Below are 22,548 nucleotides of genomic sequence, written 5' to 3' on the forward strand. Positions count from 1 at the left end.
CTGACACGTACGGCCAGAAAAACAAGTAAACAGTCGTAGAAAACCAGATAAACACCGGGAACGCCCACATTTATCACCCATGCGGACGCCACGATCGCACACTTTTGGACTGATTATCTTTCTCTAATTAAATAAGACAAAGGGTGTTGAAGTGTCCTTTATCTCCCCCTGCCGTCAGTTAAACACGTTAGCACGGACACAGCAGCGACGGAGAAACTACTTTCAGTTTCCGTTTGATCGTGAATTCGAGTGAAACGGTCGCTCCCTGAACAAAAGTGAGAAACATATTTTATCTGTTGCGTTATTGTATTTTTATCAGTCAGAATATTTCATGAGCTGAAATGATGTCATAACCTCAAATACAAAGGTGTTATTATGAGCAACAGCAAGTGCAATATCCCGCGCTGAAAATAATCAGGTTCAACGTCGGTGGATTACGTGTTCAGAGGTTTATAAAAGAGTGTTGGCTCTTGACCTCTGCGTGACGTTTCATCACAACCTGAACCTGATTAGATTTTGTCGACGGCAGAAAACGACATGAACTCTGGAACGCTTAAAGTTCAGCTCGTCTGACGGAATAATGCTGTGAACAAAAACAACATTATTTTACAGATGATTTGTTCGGCTGATAGAGCAGACGTTAAACAGTTTATGTTGGAGATAAGGCTGATGTTTGCAGCTTTAATCTCCAGCATAGGTCCATATACTGCTTCAAGTAAAGACATAAAGCTTTATTTTAACACTTAAGCATCGATGGCACTAAACAGAAAGTAAATACAATCCTTCCTTATAAGTTTGTAGTAAAACAAACTATCAAATAATTTCCATACATTTCCCCCCTTTTTATACTTTTATTCTATTATGCTATTGTTATACTTTTATTATACTTTACTATACGTTTATTATTCCTTTTTATGCTTTTATTATGCAGAGCAGTGCAAAGTATAGACAATAACAAAGTTAGTAGTTAAATCATGTGTTTTTTGGGGGAAAGTGATGAATATATCGGCTAAAACATATCAGTATAATATGTATATTACCTATATTTCATTATAACACGTGGATGAGTCCAGTTATGACTAGGGATGTCAAGATTTTTGGCTTAATCGATAAATAGGATTATTTTTGTCACAATATAATATTAAAGACTAAAAAAATGATAATCGGGACCATTTTAGAAGACAAATTAAGTTTTTTTGAAATTCAAAAGTGAATTTTTAAAATCTAAATTAGGTATTTTTCAGCTCCATTAAAAGAGATGACGATTTTAGAAGCAAAATTAAGCTTTTTCTGGTATTTTCTGGCCTTTTGTAAACTTAAATCTAAAGTGCTTTTTTAATCTTGCTGTTAATGTCAGATTTATCATTCATAAAGTTGGAGCACATACTGAGGAGCCGTAATGTGTTCAAAAAAACAAGAAGCAAAGAAAAATTAGGATTTTACTGTCGTTTTAAATCACGATGTTCATTCTCACAATAATCGTTGCACTAAATCTTAAAACCGTGACATCCCTCGTACATGAAGATTTACGGTAACACTCTTTCGAAACCACTTCAACAGCAAATTCCACCGCATCATCCTCACCCTCCACCTCAATGTCACACTACAGCCTCTTTTTACATCGCCGCGACGACACATGAACACAATCTAATCGATAAAAGCTGTGTAAAAGCTGTTCAAATGATGATGGCTGGTGGATTACAGTGTCTGAAATGGAACATGCTGGGATCACTCACACTATGCATGCGTTTGGGCCGCCACAGGATGCTCCTCCTCCTCCTCCTCCTCCTCCTCCTCCGTCCACACAACCATCGACTCCTCCTTTCTCCTGCACGATGGAAACTCCTCCACCTGTTTTGATTTATTTTTTTCCTCTGATGGAGAAAGAGCAAATAAACAAACCCACAAATGTTACAATACGAGCGAGTGTAGACGTGCGTTTTTTGTGAGTAATGGAGCCGCGATATGCAATTTTTGAAGGAAGGTCGGGCATCTAAAGCAGGTTAAGTGTTCCCCACAAGGACAATAAACGCTTTACATTATCCCTGATTCTAATGTAAGATTAATAAACCTCTGTGTAAGTCAATTATTGGGTCGTACAGCGAACGAGAGGTAATTGAGTTTTAAAACAGGAAGTTACATTTGTCAGTGAAGTGGTCATTAAATTGGTTCTAGTCAATGAAAGCAAATGTACAAATACACAAAAGAATATCAAGGTGAGTTCATTATTTATTAAAGGGGCCAATTTTCTACATGTAAAAAAAAATATTGAAGTTAAATCTCCCCAGTACAAATATAAAAACTGATCTCAAGCATGAAAATGAGACCGCTGTGTGCCGTCTGCATCTACGTATGGAGCGTTTTACTGTAGGACGTGCCCTGACAGCGTGTTAACAGGTCTGACTCAGGACTGACCCAGGACTGACCCAGGACTGACCCAGGACTGACCCAGGACTGACCCAGGACTGACCAAGGACTGACTCAGGACTGAACCAGGACTGACCCAGGACTGAACCAGGACTGACCCAGGACTGAACCAGGACTGACCCAGGACTGACCCAGGTCTGACCCAGGACTAAACTAGGACTGACCCAGGACTGACCCAGGACTGACCCAGGACTAACCAAGGACTGACTCAGGACTGACCCAGGACTGACCCAGGACTGACCCAGGTCTGACCCAGGACTGAACTAGGACTGACCCAGGACTGAACCAGGACTGACCCAGGTCTGACCCAGGACTGACCCAGGACTAACCAAGGACTGACCCAGGACTAACCAAGGACTGACCCAGGACTGACTCAGGACTGAACCAGGACTGACCCAGGACTGACCCAGGACTGACCCAGGACTGACCCAGGACTGACCCAGGACTGACCCAGGTCTGACCCAGGACTAACCAAGGACTGACCCAGGTCTGACCCAGGACTGACCCAGGACTGACCCAGGACTGACTCAGGACTGAACCAGGTCTGACCCAGGACTGACCCAGGACTGACCCAGGACTGACCCAGGACTGAACCAGGACTGACCCAGGACTGACCCAGGTCTGACCCAGGACTAACCAAGGACTGACCCAGGACTGACCCAGGACTGACCCAGGTCTGACCCAGGACTGAACTAGGACTGACCCAGGACTGACCCAGGACTGACCCAGGACTAACCAAGGACTGACTCAGGACTGACCCAGGACTGACCCAGGTCTGACCCAGGACTGAACTAGGACTGACCCAGGACTGACCCAGGACTGAACCAGGACTGACCCAGGACTGACCCAGCTCTGACCCAGGACTGACCCAGGACTAACCAAGGACTGACCCAGGACTAACCAAGGACTGACCCAGGTCTGACCCAGGACTGACCCAGGACTGACCCAGGACTGACTCAGGACTGAACCAGGTCTGACCCAGGACTGACCCAGGTCTGACCCAGGACTGACCCAGGACTGAACCAGGACTGACCCAGGACTGACCCAGGTCTGACCCAGGACTAACCAAGGACTGACTCAGGACTGACTCAGGACTGACTCAGGACTGAACCAGGTCTGACCCAGGACTGACCCAGGACTGACCCAGGACTAACCAAGGACTGACCCAGGACTGACCCAGGACTGACCCAGGACTAACCAAGGACTGACCCAGGACTGACCCAGGACTGACTCAGGACTGAACCAGGTCTGACCCAGGACTGACTCAGGACTGAACCAGGACTGACCCAGGACTGACCCAGGTCTGACCCAGGACTGACTCAGGACTGACTCAGGACTGAACCAGGTCTGACCCAGGACTGACCCAGGACTGACCCAGGACTGACCCAGGACTGACCCAGGACTGACCCAGGACTGACCCAGAATCAAACAGGTCTAAATTAGAATTTAACAAGGACCAAATACAGGCTAAACCAGGTCTAAACAAAGCCAAAATTTAAAATTAAACAGTATATAATGGTTTTAATACATTTGAAATTTGGGTCGTGGGCCGGATGAATTGCTTGGAGGGCCTGATTTAGCCCCCGGGCCTTATGTTGCCCTGGTTTACAGTGAGAGTAAACTCCGCTCTGGCCTCTGAAAGTTGTAAAAAGCGATTATAAACTCGATGAATAATTAGGACGGCAATAGGTAAGTGAGCGATACATTTGGACCGCTGCAGGAAGCTCTGTTTTTCACATTTTTAAGACAGTAAAAATGAAACGTCTTTAAGAACATACAAACTGGGAGTGGAGATGGAGTAAAATGATCTATAATAGACATTGAAGAGATTTGTTTCCTGTTCTAAGTCCAAAGAAATGTTGTTTTTCTCATTTTAAATACAAACGTCAGTAGATCATTTTTACTCAACTCAAGATGGAATAATAATAGTTAAATTCACCTGTATAATTATGTAACATTTTGTAAACAAACTGCAAATAATATTCCTCCCGTCCTCTCCATCTCTGAGGCCCACGATGGATCTTTATTTAACTGCGTTTGACTGCGGCTCGTCGAAGGCTGTGACACCAAACAGAAATCCCAGAGCGAACTGGCAGACGCTTAATCCTCCGCCATGTCGTCCTTTTCCAAGAAACCTCCTGCTCGGTCCGTTTCAGGGCTTCAGCGGCACAAAAACATGACTCACGTGCTCAGGACTCTGTAACACTGCTTATTCAAACGGCCCATAGTCTTAAACTGACTTGATAATCGTGTTATGATGTTAAAACACCTTGAGTTTCAGTCCAGAGAAGCTCAACCTGAAGTGTTATTTTGGTGTTTTCTGAGGCTCAGAGCGAGAGGATTTACTAAACCGGGTTCATTAAACAAGAATAAAGCAAAAATAATACTATATAACATGTCGGTGTAATCCCTCATTCGTCCAGGCGTGTTCCATAGTAGAAAAAGCTTCAGTTGTAGACGTTTCGACTAGTCGAAAAGTCTATTTTTTCTAACTGAGTCCAGATGACTACAACTGAAGCTTTTTCTACTATATAACATGTTTAAAATCCCAAATAAGTCAGTTTGGCCTGAAATATGTCCTTTAAAGGTGCATAAACAAAAAGAGTTACATAATAAACCTTCTTCTGTGTGAAAAAACATTCATATTTAGATGTTAGGAGCTCAAATGTTTGGTGAGAATGGATAAGATAAAACTCTTTTTGAGATTTTCTGTAATGATTTAAACTGTAAAAAGACAATGTGTTATATTTTCTATAAAACATACAGACTCTTAACTCTTAAAAGGCCCTCAGACTTTCTTTCTTTCTCCAAACCCACAAAAATAACACTGAAATCCACAAATTGAAAAGACCTTTTATGTGTTTTCCACCTGGACATTTCTTTATTCATTACAAGTCCCTAAAGCTCCAAAGGTTCAGGCACAGCTTCGGTTTGACTCGAGGCAAATGTAATCAGGCTTTTAATGAAAAATAGACCCTCTTGTTGAAGGGTTAATGACTAATATCGGTGACTGAGCAAATACAGCAAATACAGATGTTTTGAAGATGTGGAGCTTAGAGAAAAAGCCATTTAATAATCGTCACTGGAGGTCACATTTGAGCTAAAAACAGACTAAAAACAGAAATGACCCACATTCTCCACGACGCACATGAAATACCAACATCCAGACAGAAATGTAAATCTGTTTTATCATTATTATTGCATTGATTTCTGTCAGTTATGTGTTCACAAACTAAATCATCAGACGTTTGTGAAAAGGCACTGAACATTTTGTCCCTTTAGAAAAAAACAACAACACACACCTGAGATCGGAGAGAAAAGTAGAAAACAACGTCCTTTAACTCGAGTAAGAAGTTCTGGAGCATTAGAGGTTAAAGCCGCCGCCGCCGCCGCTTTGACCTGAGCGCGCGGCCGTTGTGTCCTTGGGCAAGGCGCTTTCGCCATCAGTGCACGGAAACCCCGGAGTGACGCTTTGAGAGGCTCGGACGGGATAAGGGATTATTATCGTCGACAGAGCTCGGGATCGAACGTTAAAGACGCGACGTTTTCATCCAGAAACAGTAAGTACAAACGAGCCAGTGAACTGCAGGGTCACGACGGGTCATTTATTCATCAGATTAGGCCCTTAACTTATACTTCCTCTTGGTTTAATTTGGTTTTAATTCTGGATTAGTTCTGTTTTAGCGCTGGTGTATTCTTTCTGGGTCAGACTTCAGGTGGTGCTAGTACTTTGGGATCTAGAAAACCAGAATACACACTGAATACACACTGAATACACACTTCCCCCATACTTTAACTAAGTCTAAAGCCACGTCGAACCAGCCATCTCCCCGATTGGTTAATCCACCTGTCAATCACGCGTAAAAAAATGGGGGAAAATGGGAAAAAAATTTAAAAAATAACAAAATGGAAAAAAATTGGAAAAAAAGAAGAAAATAAATTTAAAAAAAATTGAAAAAAATATATATTTTTATTTTTTTTAAACTGGAAAAAAATCTGGGAAGCGGTGACCAGACTTAAAATCGATCTGTATAAACATTATCATTCTGGCCTGGTTTAATTCTGGTTCAGAAATGTATCGACAGTCGTGTGCAGCTGCTGTGAAGCTGTTTGTATTTCATTCTTCACAAAAACAAGGTGGAATATTTTGCGCGACCCTTGAAAAACGTTGAAAAGGGACGGCGTGCACCTTCTCTGGCCTTGGGGAACACTCCCGATCGGCCCCCGCACGATCAGCCCCCGCACTCTGGAGTCATAGTACTAAACCTATGAAGTATTTAAAACCTCTTAAACTCCACCGGTTCAACATCCGGCGAGTTGAATATTCTACGACGTGCGGCGACGCGACCCCGAGCTCTGCGTCACGGGTCGGCGGGGTTCAGCCTGAAGAGGGACGAGGACGGACAACAGTTCAGAACTAAATAATGTGTTGTTTGAATGGTTAAAAAGTGCGTCCGTAACAGGAAAGTAATGAGACCGCCGCCCGTGTCGAGGCCCCCGGGAGCGTCCTACACGGGCTCATCGGACTCCTCGCTCTCTCGCTCCTCCTGCAGCGAGGACAGGGTGAGCACGGGGGGCTTGGGCGAGCTCGGGGAGGCCGCGGGCGACGAGGAGGAGGTAGAGGGCGACGGCGGCTCCCCATGTCCCGCCGACGACGAGCTGCCGCCGGGGGACGAGGGGGGCGCGGCGTCGCAGAGGGAGGCCGGTCTGCTGGACGAGGCTTTCCTTTGGAAGTCGTGGTTGGAGGCGCTGCGGGCCATCTCCCCGCCGCCCCCCGCCCAGCCGCCGTCGCCCCACAGCTCCCTGTCCCGCGTGGGGGATGTGGGCGTGGACGAGGCGGACGGCTGGTGCTTCTTGGCCTTGCGGCTGGCGTCCCGGAAGCTGGCCAGGGGCGGGCGGAGCCTCACGCCGCTGCGGGTGGAGCCTTCGATGGCCTTTTGTAACTGCAAAAGAACGACACGTCACAACCGTTTAAAGGAGCGTTCGGGCTTAAAGCAGGATCTCTCCCTCTTTCTCACTTTCTCTCTCTTTCTCTCCCTCTTCCTCTCCCTCTTTCTCCCTATTCCTCTCCCTCTTTCTCACTTTCTCTCTCTTTCTCTCCCTCTTCCTCTCCCTCTTTCTCCCTATTCCTCTCCCTCTTTCTCACTTTCTCTCTCTTTCTCTCCCTCTTCCTCTCCCTCTTTCTCCCTATTCCTCTCCCTCTTTCTCACTTTCTCTCTCTTTCTCTCCCTCTTCCTCTCCCTCTTTCTCCCTATTCCTCTCCCTCTTTCTCACTTTCTCTCTCTTTCTCTCCCTCTTCCTCTCCCTCTTTCTCCCTATTCCTCTCCCTCTTTCTCACTTTCTCTCTCTTTCTCTCCCTCTTCCTCTCCCTCTTTCTCCCTATTCCTCTCCCTCTTTCTCACTTTCTCTCTCTTTCTCTCTCTCTTTCTCTCCCTCTTTCTCACTTTCTCTCTCTTTTCTCTTTCTCTCTCTCTCTCCCTCTTTCTCTCCCTCTTTCTCTTTTTTTTAACGATATAGTGTAGGACGTACACCTACAGTGGGCGGTGGTAATGGAGGTAAAACACTTGGATACAAAACGACTATAAAACACCAAAGAAGAAGATTTGGAAGGAAATGCCACTTGGGGCTGAGCGATATTGAGTATTAGTTGAGGTTTAATTTTCAGACAAATGGGAAATGTCTGTAAAATTCATCACAAAAGGGCAGAAACATCCACTGTGAAAGGTAACGCCTTTTTTTAGTATCATTTTCCCCCTTTCAACGATATATACTTGACAATCTTCACTTTTATTTGTAGTCAATCATTCCAAAAGTGAAGAAGAACCAGTCACCAAAACAACGATGGAACAGTCATTTTTGGGCTCATCTTTTCTCTGGCTTATTCAAAAATGCTGATTGTTTATTACGTTGAAGCTTGAAGGTGGAAGGACTCATGAAGGATTCTAACTCCTTCAGTGTTCCGCTCTTTTCTTCTGAGGCAGCTCACGGCAGATGCTCCTGCTTCTGTTATTGTGTCCGTGGCATAAAGTCCTGTCAATATTACTGTTTATTGTGTATTTTCATTTGCAATAGAAGAAGAACACTAAAGAACACTAAAGAGAACACTAAAGAACACTAAAGAGAACACTAAAGAACACTAAAGAACACTAAAGAGAACATTAAAGAACACTAAAGAGAACACTAAAGAACACTAAAGAGAACATTAAAGAACACTAAAGAGAACACTAAAGAACACTAAAGAACACTAAAGAGAACATTAAAGAACACTAAAGAGAACACTAAAGAACACTAAAGAACACTAAAGAGAACACTAAAGAACACTAAAGAACACTAAAGAGAACATTAAAGAACACTAAAGAGAACACTAAAGAACACTAAAGAGAACATTAAAGAACACTAAAGAGAACACTAAAGAACACTAAAGAACACTAAAGAGAACATTAAAGAACACTAAAGAGAACACTAAAGAACACTAAAGAGAACACTAAAGAACACTAAAGAACACTAAAGAACACTAAAGAGAACACTAAAGAACACTAAAGAACACTAAAGAGAACATTAAAGAACACTAAAGAACACTAAAGAACACTAAAGAGAACATTAAAGAACACTAAAGAACACTAAAGAACACTAAAGAACACTAAAGAGAACACTAACGAACACTAAAGAACACTAAAGAGAACACTAACGAACACTAAAGAACACTAAAGAGAACACTAAAGAACACTAAAGAACACTAAAGAGAACACTAACGAACACTAAAGAACACTAAAGAGAACACTAAAGAACACTAAAGAACACTAACAAACACTAAAGAGAACACTAAAGAACACTAAAGAGAACACTAACGAACACTAAAGAACACTAAAGAGAACACTAAAGAACACTAAAGAACACTAACAAACACTAAAGAGAACACTAAAGAACACTAAAGAGAACACTAAAGAACACTAAAGAACACTAAAGAGAACACTAAAGAACACTAAAGAACACTAAAGAGAACACTAAAGAGAACACTAAAGAACACTAAAGAGAACACTAAAGAACACTAAAGAACACTAAAGAGAACACTAAAGAACACTAAAGAACACTAAAGAGAACACTAAAGAACACTAAAGAACACTAAAGAGAACATTAAAGAACACTAAAGAACACTAAAGAGAACACTAAAGAGAACACTAAAGAGAACATTAAAGAACACTAAAGAGAACATTAAAGAACACTAAAGAACACTAAAGAACACTAAAGAGAACACTAAAGAGAACACTAAAGAACACTAAAGAGAACACTAAAGAACACTAAAGAACACTAAAGAGAACACTAAAGAACACTAAAGAACACTAAAGAGAACATTAAAGAACACTAAAGAACACTAAAGAACACTAAAGAGAACACTAAAGAACACTAAAGAACACTAAAGAACACTAAAGAACACTAAAGAGAACACTAAAGAACACTAAAGAACACTAAAGAACACTAAAGAGAACACTAAAGAACACTAAAGAACACTAAAGAGAACACTAAAGAACACTAAAGAACACTAAAGAGAACACTAAATAACACTAAAGAACACTAAAGAGAACATTAAAGAACACTAAAGAACACTAAAGAACACTAAAGAGAACACTAAAGAACACTAAAGAACACTAAAGAACACTAAAGAGAACACTAAAGAACACTAAAGAACACTAAAGAGAACATTAAAGAACACTAAAGAACACTAAAGAACACTAAAGAGAACACTAAAGAACACTAAAGAACACTAAAGAACACTAAAGAACACTAAAGAACACTAAAGAACACTAAAGAGAACACTAAAGAACACTAAAGAACACTAAAGAGAACACTTAAGAACACTAAAGAACACTAAAGAACACTAAAGAGAACACTAAAGAACACTAAAGAACACTAAAGAGAACACTTAAGAACACTAAAGAACACTAAAGAGAACACTAAAGAACACTAAAGAACACTAAAGAGAACACTAAAGAACACTAAAGAACACTAAAGAACACTAAAGAGAACACTAAAGAACACTAAAGAACACTAAAGAGAACATTAAAGAACACTAAAGAGAACACTAAAGAACACTAAAGAGAACACTAAAGAACACTAAAGAACACTAAAGAACACTAAAGAGAACACTAAAGAACACTAACGAACACTAAAGAACACTAAAGAACACTAAAGAGAACACTAAAGAACACTAAAGAACACTAAAGAACACTAAAGAGAACACTCATTCAAAAAATATGCATAAATATGTGGGGTATTCACACAAAAATGGTGCATTAAGTGGTTTGTTTTGGCACAATTAACACAATCACTGCTTAGTTTTACAGTAAGTCTGTGAAACCAGATTATATACAAAAAGGACATTTATAGATGTTTTTTTTTTCCAAATATAAGGATGAAATAAATTCGTTTTGAAAAGTCTTTACCTCTTTCAGGGCCACGACTCCCACCAGTTTCCCGATGCTGGTGACGTAAGCGTGACTGAGGCCGAGCAGCGAGAACAGCGTGTGCGTCTGAGACAGGAAACAGTCAAATGTCACAAAGAGACGTGTGCAGAATGTGCCCCTAGTGTCTGTCTTACTTTATATATGTATATATGTATACATCTATAGTTTTCTATGAGCTTAAGGTAAGAGTTTAAAATATAGCTTTTATTGATATCAATTATAATGTTGATTTATTCTTCATTTCAAAAGCGCTGTCCTGCTGGCCAAGTTGTTTATGTAATGTGATGTTTTGGTTCAAGACGATTGTCCAGTCAGAAAGCAGACAGAGCCTTATGAGTCTCTCATGTGTGTTTCCAGTTTGAAAGGTGAAATCCAGTGTTTAAACCTTTGTCTCTCTGACCTGAGGTCACTAAAGCCCGGCTCCTGCACCAATCATGAATCAGAGCTAGTGCAGCCTCTGCAGCTCAGTGATACTCTGGAACTGAACATGAGCCATGGCCTGAACACAAACTCTTCCCTTTAAAAGAGCATGATTAGTTTCATCCTTTATGATTTATGGCTGTCCAGATCTTGGCTGAGCTTGTATTTACTGTTGGTGACATGTTGGACAGAGATTGATTGTAGACGCCGTGAGAGGAGGGCTCACTCTGCAACCCAGACTCCAGAATAGCAGACAGATTTAATAGAAATCAATAAGTAAACAATTGTTGTCCCCGTCTCACTGTGAGACCTACGACCCACGTTTTGGAGCCATGACTCAAGATTTTCCCCACGATCATTAAACTTTCATCGCAGACGGACAAATCGTGCCGTGTTCAGGTTTAGACTCAAACTTACACTTGGTCCATGAGTAAAATGACTTCATACTTACTCAACAGTACCACAAAAACACTGGTGGACTCACTTTGTGCAGCGACGTCCTCTCCACCAGCTGAAAGGGTGAGGGGTCTATGCGAATCTGCTCCATATCGATTGGTTTATCCAGCTCGGCCTCTTCCCAGGCTTTGATCTGCCTCAGCCAATCACAGCCAAAGAAAGGGACACATATTATTGATTGAGCAGCCGGATTGACTCTTTGAGGAGACTCTGCAGTGCTCTACCTCCTCTGGAGACATGGAGTCAGGTACTGCAGGCGCCGCGGACTCCTGGAGGGGGAACATGGAGATGTTAGCAGCACAAACTGGCTCTGTCTGTGGGAAATGCTTCTTCACAGCTCCTGCATCGTGGCCTCATACATAGTGTCTTAAACTGCTTCCTGATGGAGGTCACACTGCTCTGTGATTGGTTAAACGATGCAGACTTTTAACCTAAATCCTGAAGAAATTGGACTTTAAGGTGCAACTTTTCTGGTGGAGGAAACGACCCGTGATTGTGTCTGTGGAGATGTTTTTGAATATTCCACAGAATCTGTCTGGGAACAAGGTGATGTTGCTAGGCCAAATTACAGGTCAGATCTGTGGAGAATCACTCACAGTAGAGCCTTGTTTCCACTGCTTCAGCGGACAGGTACAGTCTTAAAGTGTTTGCTCTGTCTGAAGCGTCCGGGCCCGTTTGAGCGGTTCTGAGCGGCCCACAGAATGTACCTTCTAAAGGAGAATAGCCTTGTTTGGCCTTAAGGAGGCGCTAAACATCGTAACGAGAGAAAGAATGGAGAATCAGGCAAAAACAAGACCGACAAAACCGATTCGAATGGAAGATAATAGTTTGTCACGTAACACTGACTGAGATAAACCGTCAAGAATGAAAATATTATATTTCCAGTGTATGATTCATCTAACATTATCCAAGTCTGATGCATTACATAAAGAGTCGTTAAAACGCACAGAGAAGTGAAATAAATGCAGAGCAGGAGTATTTCTCTGTTTACTCCAGCTTTAGCCACATCTCACGCTGCATAGAATTAGAATGACTAAACGTCTGAGGCCGAGCTCAGCCGCATGATTAAAATGTATATATTAGGTATTATTTAGATTGTATTTACTCCAAAAGACCTCTGCACCTTCTCTAGCTGCCAAGTCCTTTACTGTCCATTTACTGACCAGTGTAGACAAGGCATTAACATGTCCATGGGAAATAATACACAGTGCTCCTTTAAAAGCATTTGAACAGCAATTGTCTAGCCATTGATAAAAAGTATGGTCAAGAATCATGAATACGCCTTTAGTAGCAACGTTTTAACCCTTTTATCCAACCCTGCAGTGCCTCTTGGCGCAGAAAAAAACACAATAACAGATATGACCTTTTTTTTTTTTAAATCAATAACTCAAACTTTATTTCGAACACTATTTTCGTTATGTTTTGACAGTGGGTCTCGCTTCCCGCCCTCAATTTGCGGCTTTTCTGTCTCGCCATAGAGTTTTGCTGACCCCTGCCCTCCGTCTGATATTTGAACATAATTGAATTCAAGGCACACGAGCCGAGCCTCTTGAACGATGTCCCACCGTGAAGTGAAAACCTGTCTGAATGTCAGCGCTGAGTGACATTAAACCTGTGGCCCTCACCTGAAGATCTGCCTGCCCGGTCGCCGACGTGGAGGAGAAGAGTCTTTGTAATGCGTTCCTCACCGATGGCAGCTTTCGTTTGTCTAAAGACCAGAGCGACACAGAAATACAAGGGGGAGTGGTGTTTTAAAGACAGGCTGCTTGAGTTACCTGAGCCTCTGTGGTTGGAGGGCTCTTGGGGCGTTGGAGAGGCGACGGGGCCGTTACACTCCTCCAGCGCTGAAGAGGTCTGGGCACAAAACACTCCAGGTAAATCACACTCGGTGGACTTGTGCTTTCAGACAGCGTTCACTATGAGTTTGATACGGGATAAATCTGTCAATTCTCGATTTTTGTTTTTATATATACTATTAAAATGGGGCCTCTTTACCCCTACCCCCTTTTTATGTATTTTTTTTTAATTTAATTTAATGTATTTAATGTATTTTATTTTATTTATTTTATTTATTTTATTTATTTTATTTATTTTATTTATTTTATTTATTTTATTTATTTTATTTATTTTATTTATTTTATTTATTTTATTTATTTTATTTTGTTTTTTTTCTTCTTTTTGGTGTAATTTTTATCTTATTACTGTCGTTGTTTGTTTATCTCACTAAAACGCAAAAATCTAAATAAAATAAAAAATAAATGGGGCTTCTGGCATTTTGACTATCAAGCTCCTGGAAATATAAAACATAAAAAGAGAGCAATATTATCTACAGTCAAATCAACCACTGCTGAATCAAGATCGATTGGACACCAAGCCCACAAAGAAATAAAAAGGCCTAATCCACAACGCTCTTTTATAGCCACTTTAAACTTTGTTCTTTGAGTGATTTTTGCTTCACAGGAATTGTCAAAAATCTACCGTCACAACCGGGTTTAGAAATCTGACTTTCCTTTGTGCAAAGCTCGTGAGCTCTTATAATCAGAGAGAATCAGACAGAAGAGGCCAAAGCTTGACCCGGGGCAGCTCGACTGGCCCAGGAGCAGCTTCATAATGAACTGGGTCATTTTAGTCCGGCATTCTAGGGAAAATCAGCAAAAGACACTGTATTTTTTTAACGTGAATCCAAAACTATTCCAGGGGAGGATCCCAGCTTCTCATCAAAACCTCAATATAGTTATACATCATCATAACGTGATGTTTTGTGCTGCGCTATATTTTGGTGTTCAATGTGAAGAAAACTGTTTTAATGGGACAGTTTTACCGTCTGTTTTCCAATCGGGAGAAATGAAGAAGCATAAACCCTAAAAACTGCAAAAAAAACCTGAAAACGGGCGTGTCTGTCGTCGTGTTCGCACCTTGGCTGTGTTGTCCTCTCCGCCCTCTTCGTCCACAAAGCTGAAGGACTCCCAGCTGACTTTGGAGCCCTGGTCCGGTGAACTCTGACCCCTCTCGAACGCCCGTCGCTCTAGAGACATCCACCAGTCCAGGATGGCCTGCAGCTCCGTCCTCTCGATGGAGCCCAGGAGTATCATGGACTCTGCACACAGAGCGCCGGACACAATGGGACCAAACGGATTTGTCGCGATATCGATTGAACGATTATTCGCAATTAGACCGTGACCAAATAACGCGTTTGACGTTCGTGACTAGGAAATGTTATTTTCTGGAAGACAAATAAAGTGAAACGTGACAAAAACAGCCGGATAAAAAGACATTTCTTCTTTACATTTAAGTCTATTTTGAGCTGTAGATTGGACAAAAAATGCTTAATTTTGCTTCTAAAATGGTCAAGATTTCTATTGTTTTATTTTTTACGATTATATTGTGCCCTAAATAATCACAAATATCGATTAAACAGATAATCCTGACATCCCTAGTTGTAATCAATGAATAGAATGTAATGTAATGTCAAAATCAGTCATCTGGACAATGTTTAAAAGAGTTTTCTGTCTGAAGGAACTGGTTCTAAGCTAGTTTTGTGTCGTTCTACTCTATTGTTCTCTGTTTGTAATTGTTAACAAAGCTCTGCAGGTTTCAGCATGTACATAACTCCTCCCTTTGAACAGTACTAGCACTTCAAAGTACTGGAAAGTAATAATAAAACATCTCCATGGCAGAAAGCAGGGGGGGGACCATGTACCCGAAAAGTAACGCCGCCCCTTTAAGACTAAAGCCAATCTGCATGAAATAAACACTGGCATCAAGCTGAAAATGTTCTGTACAAACAAGTGGAAAATGAAAAATAAATTAATCTATATATTAGCCCCGCCCTCTACGTGAGATTCTAATGATATCAAATGAAACGGTGTGTGAACTCTGTGTATCCACGGTAACCATAGATACCTTTAGAGTCGACGAGCGGGATTGTTTTCAGCGATGTCGTGTCCAAAAGGCGGTTCAGTTCTCTGTAGGACGATTGAGACGACAGGAACTTGACCTTTCGCACCATAATATCCTCCACAAAGATGTTGTATTTGCTGCGGTGAAGGGAAAAAACACAAATGTCACAGGTAAAAGTGAAAATACAAATGAAACTCGACATCTCGTATGACTTGAAATCATATCATGCATAGGTCAGTTTGTTTTGTGTACGTTTTTGTTGTTCTATGTTTAAATTGATAAATGGTAGGGGTTATAAATATATATAAAAACACTGAGGGAGCAGAAGAACTCAATTTTGTGACTTAAATTAAAGTACATAATATGTACTTATATATTATATAAGTAAAAGTAAATGTATCACATATTATTTTTAAAAAAAGTACTGTGTGTGGCGGGCGGTACTGCATGTGGTGGGCGGTACTGCATGTGGTGGGCGGTACTGTGCCTGGTGGGCGGTACTGTGCGTGGTGGACGGTACTGTGCGTGGTGGGCGGTACTGCATGTGGTGGGCGGTACTGTGCGTGGTGGACGGTACTGTGCGTGGTGGGCGGTACTGCATGTGGTGGGCGGTACAGTGCCTGGTGGGCGGTACTGTGCGTGGTGGGCGGTACTGTGCCTGGTGGGCGGTACTGTGCGTGGTGGGCGGTACTGCATGTGGTGGGCGGTACTGCGTGTGGTGGGCGGTACTGTGTGTGGTGGGCGGTACTGCATGTGGTGGGCGGTACTGTGTGTGGTGGGCGGTACTGTGTGTGGTGGGCGGTACTGTGCCTGGTGGGCGGTGCTGCATGTGGTGGGCGGTACTGTGCCTGGTGGGCGGTACTGTGCGTGGTGGGCGGTACTGTGCCTGGTGGGCGGTACTGCATGTGGTGGGCGGTACTGTGCGTGGTGGGCGGTACTGTGCCTGGTGGGTGGTACTGCATGTGTAGGGCGGTACTGCATGTGGTGGGCGGTACTGTGCCTGGTGGGCAGTACTGTGTGTGGTGGGCAGTACTGTGTGTGGTGGGCGGTACTGCATGTGGTGGGCGGTACTGTGCCTGGTGGGCAGTACTGTGTGTGGTGGGCGGTACTGTGTGTGGTGGGCGGTACTGTGCCTGGTGGGCAGTACTGTGTGTGGTGGGCGGTACTGTGCGTGGTGGGCGGTACTGCATGTGGTGGGTGGTCCTGTGTCTGGTGGGCGGTACCTGATGTGCCCGAGGGCCAGCTCCGGCAGGTACGGCAGCTTCTTCACTTGGATGATGGAGTCGTAGAGCGAGGGCTGCAGACCCTGAGCCACCATGTTGGCCAGGATCACTGCCACCATCATGGGCAAGATGTGAGAAATCTGCCCCGTCAGCTCGAAGCAGATGACCGCCGTGGAGACCGTGTGTGTGACCGCCCCGGTCATGGCTGCTGCCCCTAGTGGTGGACACGGGACAGTATCGATCAGGCTAAATGCAATACCACGTACTACGTCAACACTGGAACTGATCTCGCACTAAACGCAGGACTAATGTCATTGAAAGTGTCCCGTTTTATTTGAAGTCGTCGAGTTTATACCGTATTTTCTGGAGTATAAGTCGCACTGGAGTATAAGTCACACTGGAGTATAAGTCGCACCAGCCAAAAAATGCATAATAGAGTAGAAAAAAAACATATATAAGTCGCACTGGAGGATGAAATACAGTTGCAAGTGCGAAAATAACAAATAATATTACATATAAGTCGCTCCGGAGTATAGGTGTAAGTATAAGTATATAAGTATAAATATATGGCCAAAACTATGAAAAAATGTGTGACTTATAGTCCAGAAAATAGGGCAGTTCTCATACACTTCTCACTGTCGAAATTAGTCATGATTTATATCTTTTGTCATGTTACCTCCATTATTTGCAAGTGTGTAGCAATTATGAGTATTATGAAAGCTTTAAGGCAGGCATGTCCAAACTAAGGCCCGGGGGCCAAATGCGGCCCTCAGACCAATTTTTGTCGGCCCTCCGGCTTCCTGCTAAGTTGGTCCAAACAACAAAAAGTAGTATTTTTTACTGTAAAATTGGAGAGATTGAAGCATTTCGATGTTATAACAACATAATATTAATGTTGCATGTCTCAAAGGTGTGGAGCTATAAAAACTATGTCAAATGCAAAAAATCGACATTTTCGGGTTGTTTGTGGCCCTCTGCTCCGTATAAGTTTCAAAATGCGACCCTCTGTGAAAAAAGTTTGGACACCCCTGCTTTAAGGTAAGAACAGAAACTAAACATGGGGAATCAGCCTTTCCGTTTTCTACTCTAGAATATTTGGCTGAGCTTCTGAATGAAATGTGACTGCACTTTTAGAACTGCTATTTATGCTTTTATTCGTATAGCTTTTGTATTTTGTATTGTATCGTGACTTAAAGGTGTTTTTGTATGTCCGTAAAGCACTTTGAACTGCATTTTGTACAAATATTGCTCTACAAATACAGTTTAATCGATTGAATGAAACAGGACTTAATTGGTTCTACACAAAGACGAAACAAGGTCTACACTAGGAATAAATGAGTCTAAACCATGACTAAATCAGGCTTTCTATCGATATCGTACACCAGGGAAACAGAGAGCGTATTGGGCCGTTCTGAGACTGACCAATGACAGCGTAGCCCCCCGGCAGGATCCGGTACACGATCCCGTCAAACAGGATCCCGTTTGGAAACAGCGTGGCCATGATCTCTCCCACGAGGCGCCCGAACGCTGCCCCTGGAGGCGGGAGAAGGGAAAACGACTTACGACAGGAGCTCAGCGGGACCCAAAAGCTCGCACGCCGCCATATCCGCTTACCCAGGATGAAGACGGGCATGAAGGCGCCCGAGGGGATGGGCATCGTCGTGGAAACCGCCGACATCCAGAACTGCGGCGAGGACGGGATGGAGTGTGGGGCGGGAGAGAAGGTGTTAGAAGAGGGTGGAGTAACCAAAAACTGTACTCAAGTGTAAGTACTTCAACAAAACTCTACTCAAGTGTAAGTACTTCAACAAAACTCTTCTCAAGTCTAAGTACTTCAACAAAACTCTACTCAAGTGTAAGTACTTCAACAAAACTGTACTCAAGTGTAAGTACTTCAACAAAAACTGTACTCAAGTGTAAGTACTTCAACAAAAACTGTACTCAAGTGTAAGTACTTCAACAAAACTCTTCTCAAGTCTAAGTACTTCAACAAAACTCTACTCAAGTGTAAGTACTTCAACAAAAACTGTACTCAAGTCTAAGTACTTCAAAAAAACTGTACTCAAGTGTAAGTACTTCAACAAAACTCTACTCAAGTGTAAGTACTTCAACAAAACTCTTCTCAAGTGTAAGTACTTAAAGAAAAACTGTACTCAAGTGTAAGTACTTCAACAAAACTCTACTCAAGTGTAAGTACTTCAACAAAACTCTTCTCAAGTGTAAGTACTTCAACAAAAACTGTACTCAAGTGTAAGTACTTCAACAAAACTGTACTCAAGTGTAAGTACTTCAACAAAAACTGTACTCAAGTGTAAGTACTTCAACAAAACTCTTCTCAAGTCTAAGTACTTCAACAAAACTCTACTCAAGTGTAAGTACTTCAACAAAACTCTTCTCAAGTCTAAGTACTTCAACAAAACTCTACTCAAGTGTAAGTACTTCAACAAAACTCTTCTCAAGTCTAAGTACTTCAACAAAACTCTACTCAAGTGTAAGTACTTCAACAAAAACTCTACTCAAGTCTAAGTACTTCAAAAAAACTGTACTCAAGTGTAAGTACTTCAACAAAACTCTACTCAAGTTTAAGTACTTTAACAAAACTCTACTCAAGTGTAAGTACATCAAAATGATGTAATAATTCATCATGTATTATTCGTAGTATTATTGACCTGTAAACACGCTCTTCTCATGTTACTTTACATCTGTGCTGCATTCCCTCACCAGGATTTGCGTTAGTACTCCATCTACTGGCAGCAGAGGGAATTACCGCGGTGAGAAACACGAGCTGGACATACTATTGCACAGTTGTAACGTACGAGGGTTTTGACGGCGGAAACGCTCAGAACCAGTTTCCCCGATAAATGTAAAAAGTTAGAAACAGCTCAGAAGATCTTAGAGTTCCACTTAGAGAGGAACAAGTGTGAATGAAGCCAAACACAACTCTAGGTTTTTGATGAGGGCACAACAAAAGTCAATTTAGCACATTATGTATCCTTTATTATCGTCAACGTAAAGCTTTTGTTACTCATTGACCTTGACGCCATCGGAAGCGTAAGTGTACATTGTAAGAAATAAAAGGTATGGTGCGTACAACTTGTTAACGCGTTCCCTGGAGTAAATGTGTGAATATGTAACCTACTTTCATGACGAAGAAGAGCAGGAGGACGACGAAGACGCTGACTTGCGGGTGGAGCCAGGCGCTGGAGCCGGGGGGCAAGGGGCCGCCGGAGACTTTGGTCCAGGTGTAGTTGTCGAACAGAGAGTTGATGCACTCGCGCGGCATGAGCTGCAGACGTTACGAACAACTGTGAACACGACTGTGAGTGCGGGAGATGCTCATTTGAGTCTTTTATCTGTTTGTTCATGAACTGTAAACCTGTATTTGTCCTCTGCGTTTAACTCTGACAGCTACAGGGGCAAAACATGACTCAGAAAGTATGTATACCAAATTTTCTGGAGTATAAGACGCACCAGCCAAAAAATGCATAATAGAGAAAAAAAAAACATTTATAAGTTGCACAGGAGTATGAAATGCTGTTGCAAGTGTGAAAATAACAATAATATCACATATAAGTCGCTCCGGAGTATAAGTATATAAGTATAAATATAAGTATAAGTCGCACCCCGGCCAAAACGATGAAAAAAGGTGCAACTTATAGTCCGGGAAATACGGTATTGAAGTAACATTATATGAGAAAAATCTACTTAAGTAAAAGTATTGAAGTATCTGTTCAAAAATGTGAAGTCAGACCGATTTTCAGAATGATTAAAAGGTCAAATGCAGTGATGTCGAGAAAGAATCCTGCAGATTTTTGCTCAACAGAAGCAATTTAATCTGTTTCTTAACTTTTCTTGTTTTCCATTTGCATTATTTTGCATTTTTTTTGCTTAAACCTGAGACTTGAACTAAAAAAACATCCTTTAGACATGACGTCTATAAGAAACGTGCTAAAAAATAAACCTCTCAGCCATTTCCACACAGCTCAAACTATTAAAAAATACTTACCAGTCCAGGTCAAAAATGTCGTGGAGAATGTGCAGCTCACAAATGCAGTGACGTAAAAAAAAGTCAAGGACAAAGAACAAATCTAGAGAAAGAATGGAACCGCTCCAGAGACATTTGATTTCAGAACAAATAGTGCGCGTCGTTACCTCTCCGGCCATAAACTGTCCGAACCCTGGAGGGAACGTGAAGGTGGCGATGATCAGAGTCACTGCGCCGGGATAAATGAGTCGACTGCACACAAACAGACGGAAGAATCAGCACAACAACAACAACAACAACAACAACAACAACGGTTTGGGCCTGAAATGAAACCAGCGCTTGAGTTTGAGTTACTGACATCTCCACGGCTCCTCTTGTAACTTGAATTAAGAACGTTAAACTGAAGTGGTTTGGATATAGTGGTGCTCACGGTGACAGCTGATGTCGCCTGGCGGTTTTGGACTCGGAGTGAATCTCTATTGAGGAAGTAACTGCGTTGTCGAGAGGTTGTCGAGGCTTTCCTGTTGCGTCAGCGTCCTGAGACTGATGAGACGGGAAAGTGGAGCCGAGATACATTAGAGATAATTAAAGTGAGACGGTCTCTCAAGAACCGCCGCAGGAGCAACATGACTCCATGTGTTTGTGTTTTCTCCAGCAAAGACTCTGGACTAAGTTCAAATGACTTGAATTCAGAATTTTATCTTGCATAGTTTTTACAATGATATGTATTTTATCTTTTATCTGTCCTATTTAACATATATTTACCAGGATAATCCCACTGAGATTTGAATCTTCTTTTCAGGCCTGGCCCAGATTGTACATGTTTTTATTGGTAGAGGAAACATGAAGAACATGCAAACCACACACAGAAACAGACTTTTTACTGAGGTTTAACATGTCACCAATTTAACTAACCACCAAACTGACCAGGAACATTAGACCGGTTTCATTACATTTATTTGAATATACTTTATAAACCCCTTGTAAGCATTTGACCCAGTGTTTCTGGGGTTAAACCTGCTGCACTGCTCTGACCCATCTCCTGCTCTGGACCTCAGCTGACCTGCTTCTCACACTAACCTCATTAGCAGATTCATGAACTCACCAACCAGAAATGTCGTGTCCGTATAAACAACTAAACACTCCAAATGAATTAAAGTATTGTGAGCCTTGCCAGATATTCCACTTTGCAGAGTAGTTCCTCTTACTGTTTAGTCAGAAAGCGAGTGAGTGCAGTGGGTCTTCTCATGAACAGCACCACCTGTCTGTTCAAGTAGACGAAGAACGCCCCCAGAAAGCCACAAGAAATCCTGCCAGAACGTAACACAAACTGAATATAATATAACTGATGAAACAACACTGTGCCAGTCAAACAGCAGGACACTCACCCTATGAGTGCAAACGCTGGGAGCTCTTGTAGATCGAAAGGGAAATCCATCCTGAAGTTTGTTTTGAAGAGCGCTGTGATTGTGACTAAGAAAGACAAATAAAATACAGAGATTTTGCCATAAAAACCCCATGTAAACATTTTAATTAGATTCACGGCACAAGCTACAAATTGGGGAGGAAGATATTAACAAAAACTAATATCTTTCGGATTATATTGTTGGATAGAATTTGTATTATACCAATAACAAGTGAGGAAATATCTTTGCTTGGATGATGAGATAATAAG

The 22,548-nt window shown here is 42.1% G+C and overlaps 1 protein-coding gene across 1 annotated transcript in view; it reads right to left on the minus strand.

Annotated features, from left to right (window-relative positions):
- Positions 1-5,285: 5,285 nt before the first annotated feature.
- The window catches only part of clcn1b (chloride channel, voltage-sensitive 1b), a 59,720-nt gene continuing 42,457 nt past the window's right edge, over positions 5,286-22,548 (minus strand). The window contains exons 9-23 of the mRNA XM_072461022.1: positions 22,262-22,346; positions 22,082-22,183; positions 21,041-21,125; positions 20,028-20,174; positions 18,503-18,572; positions 18,311-18,421; positions 16,889-17,102; positions 15,669-15,802; positions 14,681-14,862; positions 13,541-13,619; positions 13,391-13,473; positions 11,990-12,034; positions 11,794-11,898; positions 10,869-10,955; positions 5,286-7,370 (exon numbers count right to left, since the gene is read on the minus strand). Coding sequence (XP_072317123.1) covers positions 6,936-7,370; positions 10,869-10,955; positions 11,794-11,898; positions 11,990-12,034; positions 13,391-13,473; positions 13,541-13,619; positions 14,681-14,862; positions 15,669-15,802; positions 16,889-17,102; positions 18,311-18,421; positions 18,503-18,572; positions 20,028-20,174; positions 21,041-21,125; positions 22,082-22,183; positions 22,262-22,346 — 1,964 coding nt within the window. The 3' untranslated portion in view covers positions 5,286-6,935. The remainder of the gene's footprint in view (positions 7,371-10,868; positions 10,956-11,793; positions 11,899-11,989; positions 12,035-13,390; positions 13,474-13,540; positions 13,620-14,680; positions 14,863-15,668; positions 15,803-16,888; positions 17,103-18,310; positions 18,422-18,502; positions 18,573-20,027; positions 20,175-21,040; positions 21,126-22,081; positions 22,184-22,261; positions 22,347-22,548) is intronic.

The sequence above is a fragment of the Eucyclogobius newberryi genome, unplaced genomic scaffold (genome assembly GCF_026437365.1).
Source record: "Eucyclogobius newberryi isolate DKJ021-1_F unplaced genomic scaffold, fEucNew1.0.hap1 SCAF_3, whole genome shotgun sequence".
NCBI classification, from domain to species: Eukaryota; Metazoa; Chordata; class Actinopteri; order Gobiiformes; family Gobiidae; genus Eucyclogobius; species Eucyclogobius newberryi.